A 20000-nucleotide genomic window follows, 5' to 3' on the forward strand; every position below is an offset into this window, starting at 1 on the left:
CCCCTTTCATTCCTATTTTCTTCAAAGGACTACGTATTTTACACTAAGGTTCCTTCTTTAGGATTGCCAATTGGTCTATGTGTTAGATGCTCCCCTCAACCCTCCTCCCCTTCCTCCCTCCCCTTCCTCCTCCTTCCCTTCCTCCCCCTCCTCCCCTCTTTGGCCCTTTTAGTGAACTTTAAGATTTTCTTTTACCTCTTTTGAGTTGTACATGTTTTTGTTTTTTTTCTCCGTGTATCCACTTTCCCTTCTCCCCCCTCCTCCCCCCCTCCCCTCTCCCTCAACCCCTATCCCCCAACCTGGAACTTAACTTGACTTAGTTTTCCCCCTTGTCCTCCCCTCCCCTCCCCTCCCTCCCTCCCTCCCAGACCCTCCCTCCTAGACCCTCCTCCCAACCCACAAACCTTCCCCCACCCCCTCCCCCTCCCCCCTCCCCCTCCCCACCTCAAAAGCCACCCCCCTCCCCTCCCCCCTCCCCCCGGACACGCTCACGTTGTCCTTAGAGAGTAAATTTACTAGCTGCTGGCCCTGTCTTTTTTTTTTTTTTTCTTTTTTTTTTTTTTTTAATGATATTCACTTCTTGCATTCAAACCCTAGACTCGGTCACCATGGAAGAGATTGGCATAGTAGGTAAGTCTTGAGTTTTTCTCTTAGTGAGATTATACCATTCACCCCGATACGATATATTTTTACTTCCTCTGATGTCTGATATGGTATGGCTGTTGGTGTTGTGGTATGGCCCTTCCCCTACATGACCTCCCTTTCTCTCTTTTTCTCTCTCTTTCTCTCTCTTTGTCTCTCTTTCTCTCTCCCTATTTTTTTCCCTTTCCCTCTCCCTCTCCCTCTTTTCGTCCCTCTCCCTCTCTCTCACTATTATATATATATATATATATATATATATATATATATATATATATATATATATATATATATATATATATATATATATATATATCTTATATATATATATATATATGTATATATATATATAATATATATATATATATATATATAATTTCTTTGTTTCTTTCTTTTTTCCCTCTTTTTTCTATCTCTCTCTCTTTCCTCTTTCCCCCCTCTCCCTCGTTTTATCTCTCTCTCTCTCTCCCTCCTTCTTCTTCTTCTTCTTCTTCTTCTTCTTCTTCTTCTTCTTCTTCTTCTTCTTCTTCTTCTTCTTCTTCTTCTTCTTCTTCTTCTTCTTCTTCTTCCTCCTCCTCCTCCTCCTCCTCCTCCTCTCCACCCGATTGAACAAGAACGAGAAATGATCTTTGTAACCACGTAAAGTAGTTATTGCCTCGTGTGTGTGTGTGTTTTTTCTTCTTTTGTATGTCGATGTTGTGACGTATTCCCTTTTTCATGGATTTGCAGAATTATATACATATATATTTGAATATCGTGTCTTTCTTTTTTTTACGTGCTCGGAGTTTGACTTGTGTGTGTGCGTGTGCGTGTGTGTGTGTGTGTCTTTGTGTTTGTTCCATGTTTTCCTTTTTTGGAAATTGAACAAAAGAAAAAGAAAAATGTTGCATTGTCCCGTGTCTGAATGACAAACACAGCCAGATTATATAAATATATATATATCATTATGGAGATAGATTTAGTATATCGAGTTAATTAATAAAGAATTAAACTAGTCACTTGATTCTCAAATGTCTGGCTGAGTTTCCGTGATAGACACACTGTTCGCTTGGAGTGCTTTCACACCCCACCTCACCAGGAAGCAGTGGAGGCGAAACGTTTTGCTTTTGTTTCTCTTCTCTCTCTTTCTCTCTCTTTTTTTTAACCTTCTTTATCTCTTTCTTAATCCTGTTTTTGTTTTTGTTTTTTCTCTTACGTTTCTCTTTCTTCTATTGTATCTTGAATATGGAACGGTTTTCTTATCTTTATTTTTGTTTATGTATATTTTTTTGTTTTCTTATTTCTGTTTACGGTAATATATAGCTCTTTTTGGTCCGCTTTTTAGCTCTGAGTTCTCTGCTTCATTCCATGTCTGTGACTGTAAGAGAGAACAAATAAAAAAAAGAAAAACATTTTCGAATGTAACGATATTAATAATCGTCCTCATCTTTCTCTTGATATTTCAGGTTTCTACCCCCCTTTCCCCCCTTATCTACATTCTCTTCCCCCCCCCCTCCAATCTCCCCCCCTTCCCCCAGTTTTCCTTTTTCATAAGCAGCAATCCGTTGGATATTTTCTGAACTGACTAATATTCTAGGATGTACTAATAATCCTCTTAATCAACTACATGTTCAGCTCAATACCTCGCTTCCACAGCAGGATGTTTGAAGGATGAATTTCGTCTACATTTAGGATGGTGGAGGGTGTGTCTACGAGCCTTACATACACCTACACCTTCACCTTCTACACCTTTTTGCCTTTCTCTTAAATATTTCTTGACGTCTTTAACCATAAGGTGTTTTATTTTTTGTGTGTGTTCGATGTACAGATAACATGTGATGAATTATTAGTGTCTTTTCTTCTTTTCCAGGGGATTAACATATACTTTGTGTGCTAAAGTTTGATATAGGAATTGGTTCTTTGATGAGAGATATAACACATACAGGGTTGACTGTCGCTACTTTTTTTCTCCTACAATTATTGAAAAAATTAAATTTGGAAAGACCAGTTACTGATTCTTAATCAATATCTCCGTGTGTCGAATTCAAGTGCTTACGTTCAAGATTGTTTTTATTATGAATACTGGATCTTCTCACGGTTATTTGACGAACGCTAAATCGATATGAATTATTATATCCATTGCAAGAGATTACTGCATATCCATCACAATCTGTTGAACGCTCTTCCTGTCACGTTTGATGAGCAGATCAGATCATTCGAATCAGTTCCGAACTATTATCGGATATTATCTCGAGATTCGACATTCAAAGTGAGATGTTTATCATGCGCGATTTCATTTTCATTTCTTAGCCTCTTCCCTGCATCAGCTGGAACACGGATAATGCGATCAACGTATGAGTCATTTAGATGCAACACGTGAGGAATATTGTGATCAGGCGTAACTGTCATAGATGTGGTGCTCTGACGTGACTTGCTATTTCTCGGTCTCAAGATCTCGGTTTGATTGAATTCTATTTTTTATTTTTGAAAAGGTCCTGATCTCTCTCTCTCTCTCTATCTATCTATCTACATATATATATATATATATATATAGATAGATAGATAGATATGTGTGTGTGTGTGTGTGTGTGTGTGTGTGTGTGTGTGTGTGTGTGTGTGTGTCTGTCTGCGTGTCTGCCTGCGTGTCTGTGTATCTGTGTATCTATGCAGAACATGAAAAAGGGATTTTCAAAATCCGGATAAGGCTGGAATTCCCGATACGTTGTTTTTTCCCCTTGGCGCATTACAGCTTTTACCACTCTCTATCCGACCGCTCACTACACCAACATCTTTATCATATACACCAATATTATTTGTATTTTCTGCTCACAATAACAATGCTGTTCTTGTTTAGTAAAAGAAAATTTTCCTCTTGCATTAGCATTTTTTTCATTTTTCATGGTTAATTCAGTACATGTACATAATATACTATCCCCGTGTGTGTTTGTGTGTGTGTGTGTTTGTGTGTGTGTGTGTATGTGTGTGTGTGTGTGTGTGTGTGTGCGTGTGTGCGCACCCGTGTTTACACATGTATATGTATACATATGTACATGTATATAAACATATACATTATATACACAGAGCGTGAGTTCAGAACTAATATAATATAGTAGTAGATTAAATGAAAATGAAAATATGAACCGATATCGATTAACTATTTTCTCCCAAAACTGATTGTCAATAAAGCACGTTATGCTGATGAACAGCGCTTCTATTAATTGCTCTTAATCGCACATTCGTGGAATTTTATAGCCTGACTGTTCGGATTAACAAACACTGCGCTATACCATTATCATGACTTTCATTTTTTAAGTATTTTCACTTGTTTTATAACATCAAACAGATAAATTACATTTTATCAACATGCAGATCGGATCGTAAACTCTCGCATTCGAATCCCTGCGTATGTGGCTTCGGTGTGAAGTGTTCGTCTTTTAGAAGGAAACGTATGAGTTCTTTTCCCGCCATTTATATTGAATTCCTTTGTTATTGTGTATATGGTTTTATATCGGTGACTCGAGAGAAATGTAAAGCAAATAAATACTAGAGCGGTTTCCTTATGTATTCATTATTGATTACACTAGTGCCTAGATTTTTTTGAATTATTATTATTATTATTTACCGAATTCAGGAAAAACAGCGTTGAAGATATGTTCATGAATTTGATTTTTCTTTTCATCTTCTTTGATGTTTATTTCTGATCGATGTCGCCGAGGCAAGATGCTTTGTGAGCGCGAAAATAATTTTGCAATTTATGGTCTTCGGGTTTTTCTTCTTTTTTGTGTGCAATTTTGCATATTGTTGAACAGTCTATATCCCTATGTCTTTAGTCCTCTGTCTGCTTTTTCCTGTTTGTGTTTTATTTTTCTTCTTCCTCTTCCTCTTCCTATTCTTATTCCTATTCCTTTCTCTCTTTCTTTACTTCATTTTTGTCTATATATCTCCTACACCTTGTCAGTCCGCCCTTCCAACTCTCTTTAAATATTTAGGTTATCTTTTATCCCCCTTTCCCTTATTATTATTATTATTATTCCTTGTTCTTTATCCCGTTCTGTCTCTCCCAACCGTTATCTTCTCTGTCTGCATCTCCCCTCTTCCAGAACTTACGCATTTGCTTTCCAGTGGAGCTTCTCCCGCCAACTCCATCGCCGCCGCGTTTACAAACAGAAATAACCTCTCTAATGCTCTTAGTATCCCCCCCTCCCCTCCTCAACCCCCTACCTCCAAGTCCTTCAACCTCTTAAATCCCCAGAACCTCCAAAAAAAGAACAAAAAGAACAGAAAAGTCGGAAAAAAAGTCTTAAAAAAAGAAACGGAAGAAAAGAACCTAACCTAACCGAGTCCTCTTCAGGGAACACATACGCCTCGCCGGGACCCCTTCCCGTGTTGCACTCGACTTGCCAGACGGCGCTGACGGACTGCCTGGCGGACCTTAGTTGCAGGAGGCTCCTCGACCCCGTGCTGGCCCGTTGCGACAACGACGAGTGCAACAGGGAGACTTGCATGAGCGAGTTGCAGACTTTCTACCGCAATGTCCAGACGCGATGGGGACACGAGGTGGCCTTTTGTCTCTGCAAGTGAGTCGGATGTTGCAAAGGGAATGTCAGCTGTGTAGAATCCTGTTGATTCTGCATGCCCTTTGTGTCTCTTGTGTATTCATATCCCTCTTCTATTCCCTCGTCGATGAGTCACTTCCGTGTCTCTGAAATTTCAACCTTAATCGAAACCCTTTCGAAAATTAGACAAACGGAACACTCCGATTTCCGAAACGCTGGCCGATTAGATTTTGTTTGATAACGGTGATGATAATGATAGTAATAAATCTCATGATAATAACAATAACGATAAAAAATAGTAACGATGACGATAATGATGACAATATTAATATCATCATTACCATTAAGGAAATAATATATCACCATATCGTTATCACAATCATAAATGCTTCCATTACGTAAACCTAACCCCCTCACCCGCCCCCCTCACCCTTCAGGAAAAGCAGTACGACGGCCGACGAGTGCTTGAAAGCGCAGGAGAAACTGCATCCTGTTTGTGCACGCAGGCCAGCCGGTCAAGTCCTCATGCTGTGCAACCGTCTCGCTGCTACGTGCAAGGAGGACGATAGCTGCAGGTATGGCGATGTTGATTTATAGATTTGATTTTAATTGTTTTAGGTTTTTGTATCGAGTTCTGGTAAATACGTTTTTTTTTTTGTTTTTGTTTTTTGTGATGTGAGTTTGTTTCCTAATTGCATTAACGAGTTTTACATAAGTGAAGTTAATATCTTGATTAATGAAATAAAAGTCTAGTTAGTTAAGCAGGATATAAAGAAATCACTAGGAACCAGAAGGAAAAAAAGGAAAAATCACAAATAGACGAGTTTTTTTTGTTATTTATCAAAATAGACCTAAAAACAACATACTGAAATAGTAGCATTCCATCAGAAATATAGATACAGAAGAAAAGATGCATAGGAATAGTTAAAACCATAATTCCTTGATATAATTAGAATTATAAATCTACAGAAAAAAATGTAAAAACAGATCTATACAAACCTTATAGAATGACCTAGACTAGTTTTAAAAAAACAACTATCAGAATCACACAAAGAAGATAATGGATAAAAAAAACATGGATATATTATCAAAGCTCCCTCCAAAACATGGATATATTATCAAAGCTCCCTCAAAAACATGGATATATTATCAAAGCTCCCTCCAAAACATGGATATATTATCAAAGCTCCCTCAAAAACATGGATATATCATTAAAGCTCCCTCAAAAACATGGATATATTATCAAAGCTCCCTCAAAAACATGGATATATCATTAAAGCTCCCTCAAAAACATGGATATATTATCAAAGCTCCCTCAAAAACATGGATATATTATTAAAGCTCCCTCAAAAACATGGATATATTATTAAAGCTCCCTCAAAAACATGGATATATCATTAAAGCTCCCTCAAAAACATGGATATATTATTAAAGCTCCCTCAAAAACATGGATATATCATTAAAGCTCCTCAAAAACATGGATATATCATTAAAGCTCCCTCAAAAACATGGATATATTATTAAAGCTCCTCAAAAACATGGATATATCATTAAAGCTCCCTCAAAAACATGGATACATTATTAAAGCTCCCTCAAAAACATGGATATATCATTAAAGCTCCCTCAAAAACATGGATATATCATTAAAGCTCCCTCAAAAACATGGATATATTATTAAAGCTCCCTCAAAAACATGGATATATCATTAAAGCTCCCTCAAAAACATGGATATATTATTAAAGCTCCCTCAAAAACATGGATATATTATTAAAGCTCCCTCAAAAACATGGATATATCATTAAAGCTCCCTCAAAAACATGGATATATTATTAAAGCTCCCTCAAAAACATGGATATATCATTAAAGCTCCCTCAAAAACATGGATATATTATTAAAGCTCCCTCAAAAACATAGAAATATTATCAAAGCTCCCTCAAAAACAAAAGCAAAAACCAAACAAACAAATCAAGTTCCTAAACCGCCAAAACAACCCCCCTTCCCGCGCAGACACCGCCTTGAATTCTACGAGCAAGCGTGCGCCGTTGACAGCGACACCAGACGCTGCGCAGGGCCCACAGCAGAGTGCAGACGTGCTGTCCTGGGCATCCTGGGTACACAGCTGCGCAACCTCTGTACCTGCGCCGCAACTGGTCCCCGGGAAACCTACACTTGCATCGACTGGCAGCGGATTCTCTGGTTCAACCCCTGCGTTGGTGAGCGAGAGACACTTTTGTTTTCGATCTTCATTTGTTTTCCTTATTGTTGTTGTTGTTTGTTTCCGCATTTGTTTTGTTTATTGTTGAATAATCTATATCAGTGTGTCTTTAGTCATTTTGTCTGTTGTTGTTTTTTCCTGTTTGTGTTTTCCTTTTCTTCTTCCTATTCCTTTTCTTCTTCCTATTCCTTTTCTCTCTGTCTCCTTCCTTTTTGTCTGTCAATCTCTTCATATCTATCTGTATATCTCTTCCCCTTCATTTGTTTCTGGAGATGTTGTTTTGATGTTTCTCTTTCCGTTTGCGTTTCGTTCGGGTGGACGATAACACCTTCGGAAATAATGATATTTAGTTTGTTGTGTTTCTTTATGGACGTTAGGATATTCTGATTTTAAATTGTCATCATATTTGTTTATGGTTCATTAATATATGAAAATGCATCTCCTTGTACTATGTAGTTATCCCTTCAATTTACATTATTCATATTAAAGAAGTAAATTATATACCAATATCATCATTGTTAGCATATGAATAAGGCATCTAGCAGCATAAACTCTTACATATGCTAAAGAAATCGGAATGATGTGTTCTCGATATGAGTAATGAAATCAACAGTTACTGATTCAATCATGATTCAGCAGACAAACTGGATAGAAACTGAATCTCATGTCAGTCAACAGTTAAATGTACCTGCAGATAAATTCACTTGGTGAATGCAACCCACTATCATCAATCAGCAGGTAAACCAGAGTCTGCCGTTTTAAATTAGCAGATAATCAGCAGGTCAACCCTTTTCCATCAACACCAATGTTCCTTAATCCCTTTTTTTTTATCTCCCCTACGAAGATCCAGCATCAGTTTAGATTATGATTCGCTTCGTCATGCACAACCCCCCCCCCCTCACCCTCCTTCTCTGCCGTCTCTCCTTTATCTGGTGGCTCTTCTTCCTTCTCTTACCCTGTCTGTCCCCCTCTCGCTCTTCCTCTCTCCTCATCATGCTCTCTTTTACTCTCTTCTTCTTCCTCCTTCTCCCTTCCTCCACTCTCGTCCCCCTACGGGTCTCATCCCTTTTTTTTATTCCCTACCCCCACCCATGTAGTCTACACCACTTTGACCACCTTTTCCTTATATATCCCCCTTCCCCTTCCCCCTCTTTTCCCTTCCTACATCCCCCTCTCCCCCTCTTTCCCCTTACCGCTCCCCTTCCCCCTACAACTCCTTCCTCCTCACCACTCACCCCATTTTTCCTCCCCTTCCCCCAATCCCTCTTCCCTATTTCCCCCTAACTCCCTTCCCCCTCCTCTTCCCCCCTCCCCTTATCTAAGCCCATCCCCTTTCCTTCTTCCCCTCTTTCCCCTTTCCCCCAGCCCCATCTAAACCCCCTCCTCCCTCCCTCTTCCTTCTTCCCCTCTTTCCCCTTTCCCCCAGCCCCATCTAACCCCATCCCCTTTCCTTCTTCCCCTCTTCCCTCTTTCCTCTAACCCCCTCCCCCTTCCTTCCTCCCCTCTTTCCTCTTTCCCCTACCCCTATCTAACCCCTCCCCCTTCCTTCTTCCCCCCTTCCCCATCCCCTCTTTCCTCTAACCCCATCCCCCTTCCTTCTTCCCCTCTTTCCCCTTTCCCCCACCCCTATCTAACCCCTCCCCCTTCCTTCTTCCCCCCTTCCCCATCCCCTCTTTCCTCTAACCCCATCCCCCTTCCTTCTTCCCCTCTTTCCCCTTTCCCCCACCCCTATCTAACCCCTCCCCCTTCCTTCTTCCCCCCTTCCCCATCCCCTCTTTCCTCTAACCCCATCCCCCTTCCTTCTTCCCCTCTTTCCCCCTTTCCCCCACCCCTATCTGACCCCTCCCCCTTCCTTCTTCCCCCCTTCCCCATCCCCTCTTTCCTCTAACCCCATCCCCCTTCCTTCTTCCCCTCTTTCCCCCTTTCCCCCACCCCTATCTGACCCCTCCCCCTTCCTTCCTCCCCTCTTTCCTCTTTCCCCCATCCCTATCTAACCCCATCCCCATCCCCCACCCCCCTTCCCCCATTCCTATCTAACCTCCTCCCCCATCCTTCTTCCCCCCTCTTTCCCCTTTCCCCCAGCCCCATCTAACCCGCCCCCCCTCTCGCCCGCAGTGGAGGCCCAAACGGACTACCACCGCGACATGCTGAGCACTCTGGACCCCCACGAGGAGCTGACGACCAGCGCCAGCATAGCCTACACGTCCATCGTGACGACGGGCGTGATCAGCGAACCCGTGCAGAGCAACGGCGACCCGTCAGGCACGCGGCCGGTGGTCATCTACCCTCCGCAGGGCCCGACTTCGACGATGCCCACGCGCGCTCCCAGGACGACTACCACTTCGACCACGACGACTACTACCACCACCGTCCCGCCTAGTAGGTGTTGGGAAGAGGGGGGGAACGGGGCGTGGGCGTGGGCGGGGGGCGCTGGTCGGCTGGGGAGTGGCAATTTATGTAGATGGATGGGTGGAGAGGTTGATAGATACATAGATAGGTATAGAGAAGGATGGATGGATGGAAAGATAGTGGAGAGGGTGGATGGATGGATGGATGGACGGATAGATGGATGGATGGACGGATAGAAAAAGAGAGAGTTAGAGAAAAAGATAAATAGATAGATATAGATAGATAGATGGATGGATGGATGGATAGATAGATAAATACACAGACACAGATGGACATATAGACCGCCACCCCTCAAAGGCCCCGTGTATGAGTTTTATTCGCTCTTTTAATACCTTTCAAATGTCTGCATCTATATACTTTGTTTCATTTTCCTGTAAGCTCTTAAAATATGATTTTATTCGTCAAAGAGTCCGATCTACTGACTCTTTGACTTTATCATATTATAATGTTTGTGTAAACACTTTTTAGATTGAATAAAGTGTTGCAATTCAAACGCCCTTTGTTAAAATCCTGCATGAGGTCACGCGGTAACATAGACTTGTTTCTCAATGTAATATACATTTCCTATATTATTTATACATGTTTTGTGTGTTCTGTAGACAAAAATCAACTAATTTTTTAGAATCCCCCCCCCCCCCCACACACACAAAAAAAAAAAAAAAAAAAAAAAAAAAAAAAATCTATTCAAACGCCCCTTTTCAGAGTACTGCGTGAAGACACACGACAACAGCGACAAGGTGGACTACATCATGGAGGGCGGTGGGCGGCGTTACTACAAGAGCGAGGAGGAGTGCTCCGAGCTGTGCATCTGCCACGCCGACGAGAAACTGGCCTGCAGCGTCCTGGACTGCGTGGAGGCCAAGCCGTGCGAGACCGACTTCGCCGTCTACGCCCACGCCGCCCCCGCCTACCAGGCCCAGAGGGGGGAGTGCTTCTGCTACTCGGGCTCCTTCATCTGCGTCAGGCCCGAGCAAAGCAAGTTTTTGAGTTTGTGGGCTTTTCTGAGCTGGTTATTAATGTTAATAACTGGGGTGCAAAAGTCAATGCAATCCTGGTGCCGGTCCCAAGGCAGGAAAAATGGGGAGGGTTTCCGTCGCGAATGACATCCGGGGCAGTAAATCCAAAATAAGACAAATAAGTGATGCAGTCCGCGTTTACAATGACAGCCAATGATGCCTTTGGCCAGAGGTATAAGGAGGGGGGGGGGGAGACAGGCGAGAAAGGTTGTGGTGAAATTTGGATCTCTGAATGTGGAAACTATGACTGGTATAGAGAGAGCTTGCAGATGTGATGGAGAGGAGAAAAATGGATGTTCGTCTGTGCAGGGGACAAAATTGGAGAGGAGCAATGCTAGAAACACATGTAGGGGTTTCCAGCAGAAGGAATGGGGTTAGTGTGATCGTAAAGGAAGACTATGTTAAAAGTGAAGTGTGTGTCTGATAGAGTAATGCGTGTGTAGTTGTAAATAGAAGGGGTAATAATGAATTACATAAGTGCGTATGCTTCACAAGTGGCCTGTGAGATAGAAGAGAAGGAAGAGTTCTAGGTGGATATGGATGATCTGACGGAGGCTATCCCAAGAGAAGAAAGAGAGTTGATTGGGACCGACTTCAATGGGCATGTAGGTTGAAGAAATGGGGGTGGATTAGAGGGTAATAGGGTCGGTCATATGGCCTGGGGGTCAGGAGGGCAAAAGGTCTGAGGATAACTGATTTTGCCAAAAGAATTAATATAGCTGTGCTAAACACATACTTTATCAAGGTGTGGAGCACAGGGTGACATACAAAAGTGGAGGAAGGTGCACACAGGTGTATTATATCACGTAAGAGGTGTAATCTGAAAGAAGTTGGGGACTGTGTGGTAAGTGAACATCACATGGTGGTTTGTAGGATGACTATCTGAAGAAAAGGAAGGAAGTGAGCTCAGAACGAAAGACTAAATAGTGGAAGCTGAAGGATGAAGAATGCATAGTGAATTTTGGAGAAGTAATCCAAGTGGTACAAGCACTGAGAGCCAGTGAGGAATTGCCATATGACTGGGAAACAAAGAGGCTGGAGGGAGGGTTCTAGGGGTCTCATCTGGTAATATCAGAGATGAGTTAACTTGGTAGTGGAATGAAGAGGTACAAGAATGCATTAAGAGGAAATTTGGCAAAGAAGTGGATTACACATAGAAAAAAGAAAATTAACGGGAATTTATAGAGAGGTGCAATTGCACCAGGGCTCGGCGCTAAGCCCTTTCCTGCAATGGTCTATGTTATTTGCTGATGATAGGGATCTTTAAAGTTACTAGAGAGGAGGTTGAAACTAACCTGGAGAGGTGGCAACTTGCAGTAGAGAGTAGTATGAATGAGAGGGATGGCAGAAATGTAGTGCAAATGCAAAGCATGGAAGCGAAAAAGGTGGATGATTTTAAGAATTTGGGATCAATGGTGCAAAGCGATGGTGGGAATGATAGGGAGGTGAGGAAATGAGTACAAGTGGGTTGGAATGGCTGGAGAAAAGTCTCGAGACTGATCTGTAACGGAAGAATATCTGCAAATTTAAAAGGGAAGACATGTATGGTTTGGAGACAGTAGCTATTAGAGGCAAGAGACAAATATAGAGGTGGAAGAGATGAGGATGTTAAGGTTCTCAATGGGGGTAACGAGAAAGGATAACATAAGAAATGAATATATAAGAGAAAACAGTAGATTGTGGAACAGTTTGGAAATAAGGCAAGGTTAAGGTAGGTAGGTCATGTGATGAGGGACATGTCGGGTGGAGGATGTTAGGTATGGAACCACCGGGAAGGAGAGAGAGGAAGGCCTAAGAGGAGATTCATGGATGTAGTGAGAGAAGATTTAAGAGCAAGCTGGTCTGACTAGAGAGCATGTAGAGGATAGAGGGAAAAGCCAAAGATGGATCATGTGTTTTGTCCATTTTTTGGCTTTATATGCTTTGTGCCTCTTGATACAGATTCCTGACCAACTTTATGGTTAATTATTTTACAAAACTGAACAAGAAAATCCTAGGTACCCTTTTCACCAGCAGATTGCATTTGTATTGAACAAACAATCGTAATTTAAAAATGCTCAAAAACGAATTAATAGTAACAATAAATTATAATCACCCTTATAATATGTCCATCCCCCCCCCCCCTTCCTTTTCCAGAGGAATACGAGATGGACTACGGAGTGTACCTGTTCCTCGGTTACAGCAAAGAGGAGGAGAAGTTACTGAAGCCTTACACAAAAACCTCCTCCTTAGTCGACGCTGCTCTGGTTAAGCTTGGGAAACTGGTACGAGACACCGCTGAGACCATGAATGGCGTAAGTGACGTATTGGTTTGTAGAATTGCCTTACAAGTTTTGTCTTGAACCTGCCTCTTCTTCATTTAAATTCAGAATAATGTTCATATATATATTATATTTGTATTACTGGAAATGTTAAAGCTTGATGAATTCCGTTGCCTTGTGTTTAGCTATCCGGTGTATTTGATTCAGCTACTAACAAGCAGCTTTGAGTTCTAGATATCAGACCATATCTTAATTTCCTTTTGGTTGATATACAGAAAGCATGGCTAACATTATGATTACATTTAATCTGATTGGCCTAGTCAGTTTTGCTCACTCCTGCGTAGTACTTCAGGAGCTAGAAGAAATATTTATTTTTCATTAGCAGTCTCAAGGTAGTTGTAGATTAACTTTGAATAATAACAATAATGATGATTTTAAGACAATGCGCCATCCTGCCACCACGCTCTTAGTTCAACAAAGCACCTAGCCTGTTCAGACGAAAGTAGCAAAGCCTGCAGATCATCTCTTATGGTCACCACTGTAGAGAGGAAGAGGCTTGTCCTTTCTTTGTTTTGGTTCCCACACCATTTCCCCCTCCTGCTGATTTTCTAGATTGCATTAAGGACAAACACCTGTAAGGAAGACCGTCTGTTCATACAACAGCCTCCACCCACTCCCACCTTGACCCTTCGCTTCCTTCTCTTCTTTGTATTATCCTTCCTCCCTCCCTCCATCCATCCCTTTTCCCTCGTCTTCCCTCCCTCATTTTGTATCGTATTAACCCCTTCGCTTCTCCCCCTGCCACTGCCCCTCCCCCCTCCCCGTTTCCCCAAACCCCCTACCCCCTCCCCGTACCACCCACCCCATACCCCCACACCCTCACACCCACCCCATACCCCCATACCCCCATACGCCAGAATACACGCCTCCAAAAGAAGAGACTCTTAGTTTTAATGTTGTCTTTACACCTTCCATGCAGCGCGGCCGTCGAGTAAGTAGTGCGGACGCCCGGCACAAAAAGGTGATGCTAATCTCCATCTTCGAGAATCTGTTGTGAGGGAAAAGGGTTCTCATTTCTCATTTCTCATGATTCGAGGATAAAGTGAGGGAAAGGATTCTGTATTTTCGATGATTCGAGGATATAGTGGGAGGAGAGGATTCTAAACTTTGTTGATTCGAGGAGATAAAGGATTCTAATTTTTGTTGAATCGTGAAAGTTGTGAGGCAAATAAAGGGTTTTTATTGTGAAGGGTGGTAAAAAGGACACTCTGGAACTATATTTTACCTCATACGTCTTGACTGAGAGGTCTCACCCAAGCCCTTTCTTTATATTTGTGAATCCGTATAGAACCGATGAATTAAGCTAACGGCAATTAAGAAGGGGTACAGATGATTACAGAATGCAACATGCATTATCAGAATAAGTTTAGAAAATTTTGGAAATAGGTATCACAGATTAATCCACTGGTGAACAGAATTACCTACACTAAATTTAATCTATTGAAACCTCAAACAGCCCAGTGTTTTATACCAAAATACTTTTCCCACACACATGTAAAAATACCTTACATACTCTGCCCTCCATATATGTGTGTGTGAATGTGTGTGTGAGAGAGAGTCTGTCTCTGTCTGTGTAATCATTCCCGTTCACCATAAATAAAAGTGAATAGAGAGCGAATGTCACTATATTACTTTCTGAACACAGTTAGGTATAGGTAGATGATATTTCTCACTAGAATCCAAATAGCCAGCACGTATATATATATTTTTTCACTTAGATTAGTTTTTAGTATGAATAAACGTCATTAGCGTTTGTTACTATGTAGTTCTCGGTTATTTTGCCTCGACAGCCATTCAGTTTTAACAAGTGGAACTATCACCTGAAATCTCCTATTCATTACCTTTCACTACTAATTATGCTTGGCTTTGCTAAGAATTAGTTTATGCTCAAGTCATTTGGTGTGAATTTATTTATATTTCTCTAGATTTTACGTAAGTTTTATGCCAGCTTCTTGCTTTGTGATTTATTCAGTATCTTTTCTGTTTCAACATGTTCAGATACAGTTTTTGAAGTTGTATACATGTCATATTAAGATAATGCCATTTGAGTATAAATTAATACCATGCATTTTTTTAAACTAAGGACCCTGTTATCAAGATCGGCAACCTTGTTTTTCTGATACCAAACTCTCAAATCTCTCTTCAATAAAGTATCTTAAAACACCAATAAAACCAATATCTTATCAATCAATCAATCAATCAGTCACCCCCCCCTGTTCAATTCACCCCATTCACAAACACAAAACGAAAAACAAAACCCACTCTTACAATCCGTCTTGTTTTCAAAACCTCAATTACATCATCCTCTAGACGGCGTGCAAGCTGGATCTGATCGAGCACATCGGAGAAAATATCATCCTTCAGGCCACGCTGGAGGAGTTCGACTACACGAGGGACAACATGTCTGCGATCATGCTTCACAAGGAAAAGGTTTGTGGGTCTTTTTGTGGATTTCTCTTTCCTTTGTTGGTGTGGATATGTGGACATATATGTATATATATATGCATATATATATATGCATATATATATATGCATATATATATGCATATATATATGCACGTTGTCAGTGGATACTGGATGCTTGTTGGTATTTGGTGTATGCGTTTCTGGTATTGTATGATTCTGTGTATGTTCGGATTTTTGTTTACGTTTGTGTGTCATTTTTTTTTTATGACCTTTATATAAATGATTGATTTTGACTTTATAATGAAACAATGAGAATAAGTATTACCTTTGTTGACATTACACAGTAAAGCTGAAGTATTACCTTGAAAACATTCCATTCGTCATAGTTCCATGTCTGTCATCAGAGTGGCATCATTTCACATCTTAATTAACTTCCTTGACATTTCTTCCCTAGTGTAAATTGGAGGAAAAGTTTCCTATTTCTTCTGTCTTGACGAAAGCTCATCAATTCTAGAATTAGAGAGAAAACAGTCATTATTAATCAGTATAAATTGCATATATAATTTCTTGATGAGTAGCCTGTATTATTATTTTTTCCTATCTCAAAGCACATTCCTAAATGTACAAATTAGAAAGAAAGCGACGATCTCAAATGAACAATCCCTAGAGATCACGAAAGGAACAAATCCTAACAATCTCTGATGGAACAATCGCTCCCAGTCCCAGACGCAAATTCCGAACAGCCTCCAGTAACCCTTCTGACCTTGCAGGAGGAATGTGAAGAGTCCGTGACGGAGGTGAAGGACATGATCAACCAGCACGACTCGGAGATCCGCGCCGACATGGCTCTGTCGCTCCTCATGCTGGCGGAGGTGCGCGTCCACGTACCCCCCCTGCCCGCCGCCGCCGCCCTAGCGCACTGCCCGCCTCTTGTCCTTCTCACCACTCTAGTCCTTGCCGCCCTGGCCGCGTCAGAACACGTGCTGCTGGCCTCGTGATAGAAGTGGCTGCCTATGCTTACAGTTTATTAGAGATGCCTAGGTAGCATTTTGTTACTGAGTTGTGCATGCGTCAAGTGCATGCTGAGCCCAGTCGCCCTTCCCCGGGCCGTGCGCGTGGTTCACGTGGCCAGTAGCTTCCATGAACCTCCCCTTTATACTAGTTTTGTACCGCACACCGTGACGCCCCCCGAGGCCGTGCCCGCACGAAGGCTGCCCCTGCGCCCTCACTGCGCCCTCACTGAGCCCCACCCTGATGCCCGGCCCCGAGGAAGGCGGGCAGGCAGCCGGCGCAGGGGCAGCAGCCTGCTCGGCATCACCAACTCTTTTGTATTGTCGTTTCTTTACAAGTCGTGTCGCGGTATCTCGGCGCCGGAAACGTTGTGACGAGAGTTGAGGACGAAAGCGACGCTCGAGGGAGTACCAGTTGCTAGAGAGTGATGGTGGCAACGCTCACTGCCTTACTGTACCATTCCCCAGCGAGCCACGGGCGCCGGAGGACTCTCTCCTCGGGCCCCGCGGCTCCTGTTCACGGTGGGCTCTTGGCCCCGCTGCTGTTGGCTGCCCGCCCACCCCAACCCACCCCAACCCACCCCACCCTACACACTTCTACAACGCCACCAGTCACCAGCTTGCAGGGGAACCAACACAACTCTTTCTGCTGCATTCAAATAAATATCACGGTTGCCTTACAGAAAGTTTGAAGTTTATAATATGTGGTAAATATTTCAGTATTTTTTTTCTCTTGTTTTATACATTTCATTTTTTATTGTGGTAAATGATATACACTGGAAAGGGAGCTCAAAGGTTGTGTACTTTTCCTCTGAAGTTGGTCATTACCGTCCAGCTTGTCGGAATGTGGACTCACCCAAGTCTTGGGAAACTCCTTTGTGTCGAAGTCATGACAATAAGTGTCATATTGGCAAGAAATGTTACATAAACAAGACTCTGGAGTCCAAGCCATCATATTATTTTATTAAACTTCTAGCATGTTCTTTTTTTTTCCTCTTCAAACGAGTGCTCGTTTAGTTAGTTTATGCAGTGATGCACCGATTGAACAAGCTGTCTAGTGCAGTTGGTGACGTCAAAGTATAATCAGAATTCGTGCACTCTACAAAAAAAAAAAGACATGCCTTGCAAGTTCTCTAGTTCACTATGCCCTGTATAACTTGACGTTGAAGTCCATTCTTTTCGTGTTATTTCAAATTGAGTCTGTTATAAAGGCGTTTATTTTTGTCTCTTAGATTCGCAAGAGAATCTCTGCCCCAGGATGCTCGCACGCAACTTGACCAACAGTGTGTGCTTTTTTTTATTATTGTTTTTTTAGGAGGGGACTCGTGCATACTTTCTGGCATTATTGCTCAACTCTGTTGGCCCTAATATTCTATAGCACAGTGACAAGCCCTGGACATTCTACTTTCTACTGTGCTATCCTCTCGTCTTTCTTAGTTGCTACAAAGAAATATGCATATCATCAACATTAGTATTTCACTTTTAGGTAACTAAGAATGGTATTCCATTGACTTCGGGGTCAGACAGCTAAACAAAATGGTTAATGGTTATTAAAGAAATGTTATATTTATTCTGATGCTGTCTATGACTGCATTATTTCACATGCCAATTGAACAGCGTTTTACGTTTGATATGATATTGTTGAATACTGATAATGTGATTTAGAATAGTTTTCTTTTTTTTTTGGTGAAGATTAAGATGTATTGATATTTCAAAGAAGAGCACGAGTTATAAGTACTGGTAAACATTTTATCTAGTTACAGAATTTCATAGATTTATCTAGTTGGTAAATATAACATATCATCATCTATCGCTTAGATTCCCTTTGTTTTCTAACAAACTAATCATCATTTGTAAAGTGTAGTGTGACCCTTGATTTTCTGTTAGTGGATAATAACTTAATTTAGAGAATGTGCGTTTTTTTTATCAGGCACAGTCCTTCATTTACGGGAAATTTTGACCTCTATACTACTGTCATTTGTTTCTAATTCATATTCATAAGATCAAGCTCAGAAAGTATGCAGTGAAGGAAGAAAATCATTCATATAAATCATGTTTCTGCAATCTTGTGTTCTTTAGTCAATAAAGAAAAAAGGAAAAAAAAAGACTTGTATAATACGACTTTGTTTCTTCTCACAATTGCAGTTAATGCTCTTCTTCACTCTCTTTTGTATTATCATTATTATTGTTATGATGATTCTGGCTGGCATCTTAGGGATGTACATGATCTTTGGGGAAAGATGAATTCTGTATCAGGTGATCTGCTCTAGTTTTCTAGTAGTGATGACTAGGGCTACTGTAATTAATTCTGCTGGTATTTAGACCTTTAGAACTTTGATATTTAAACCAAAAAAATAAAATGTGTATCAATGAGATATATGTCAGAACCACTTCACATGCTATATGTGTTGTACAGTGTATATATAATTAGGAGAGGTATAATAAATATAATGAAAGGTCTAGTAGGGTCAGAGGCTAATAATAAACTCAGTATGAAGAAAGTGTTCCCTTCTATACCAATTTCCGTGAATGTTATTCCTAAGTCAAGCAAGTTGTTGTTGAAACAGCACAAGCATTTATGAAGAGAAAATTGCAGATTAATGTTTGTATATACTATAAATATTGTTATGTACATCACAGTGTACAATTTCAGGTTGAACTGTTGTCTAAGGTTTAAAAAAAAAAGCTATTACTCCTCCTGTCTAATGCTGTCTCACTCCATTAACTTAAGTTCACTCCTCATGGCGTTCATCTGGTGTTCTCAGAGTTAGAACTTTGGTGTAAAAGAAAGATCAACTATTCAGATAGGTGGCCACTGACTGTTCCTAGCACATGACGCTTCCTATCACTTCAGGACGTGCACCTATCAACTGTCTACTGATATGAAACTCCTTTTTATTATTAAACTATCCTTCAAGCTGAATTTGCAATCCCTTTACTCGAAGCATCTATACTCGATCCTAGATCAAATACTTCCAAAGTAGTTAAAAAACAAAAGACCTTCCCTTTATTCTTTATTAAACTTTTTTTTGTTTTATTGACGAAACAATTCCTGTAGATAAACCTTCCAGCCCAAATTCTTCTTTGATGATGAAACCACAATGTAAGTTTTGTGTCCCCTTTTCTGGAAGGCTGCATGTTTGTTTTGTATTCAGTGTTGAAATAAAACTGTGCTAAGAATCTTTAAAGATATATATAAATAACCACCTTGCTATCATCCATGTTATTTGTTTGTGTAATCAAGATTATAATTATCATTTGTTGGTGACTTGTAAGTCACATTTGAAGTGAATGTGCTGATACATTTTTATTGTTTAATATTACTCTATGTAAACAGTGTTTGCTCTCCAAGTTCATTAAATGACATAACTTCTGTTGTTTTACACCGTGACTTTGTAAAACATTGATGGTGAGTCCTATTTTGTTGTACTATACTGTATTTCACCGAC

At 41.0% G+C, this 20000-nt stretch overlaps 1 protein-coding gene across 6 annotated transcripts in view; it reads left to right on the forward strand.

Moving 5' to 3' along the window:
* LOC122243055 (uncharacterized) overlaps positions 1-20000 on the forward strand; it is a 426227-nt gene that overhangs the window by 405289 nt on the left and 938 nt on the right. For 4 of the 6 annotated variants that reach the window (XM_086546198.1, XM_043000918.2, XM_086546197.1 and 1 more), the window contains 9 exons: positions 4970-5195; positions 5612-5749; positions 7182-7387; positions 9505-9768; positions 10501-10773; positions 12951-13108; positions 14055-14096; positions 15446-15565; positions 16312-18656. In XM_086546198.1, coding sequence (XP_086402324.1) covers positions 4970-5195; positions 5612-5749; positions 7182-7387; positions 9505-9768; positions 10501-10773; positions 12951-13108; positions 14055-14096; positions 15446-15565; positions 16312-16539 — 1655 coding nt within the window. In that variant the 3' untranslated portion in view covers positions 16540-18656. Of the gene's footprint in view, positions 1-4969; positions 5196-5611; positions 5750-7181; positions 7388-9504; positions 9769-10500; positions 10774-12950; positions 13109-14054; positions 14097-15445; positions 15566-16311 lie in introns of all 6 variants that reach the window. The other 2 variants (XM_086546199.1, XM_086546196.1) reach the window with 1 other exon arrangement.

This window comes from Penaeus japonicus, unplaced genomic scaffold (assembly GCF_977035675.1).
Source record: "Penaeus japonicus unplaced genomic scaffold, GWHDUDI00000001_assembly GWHDUDI00000017, whole genome shotgun sequence".
NCBI lineage: Eukaryota > Metazoa > Arthropoda > Malacostraca > Decapoda > Penaeidae > Penaeus > Penaeus japonicus.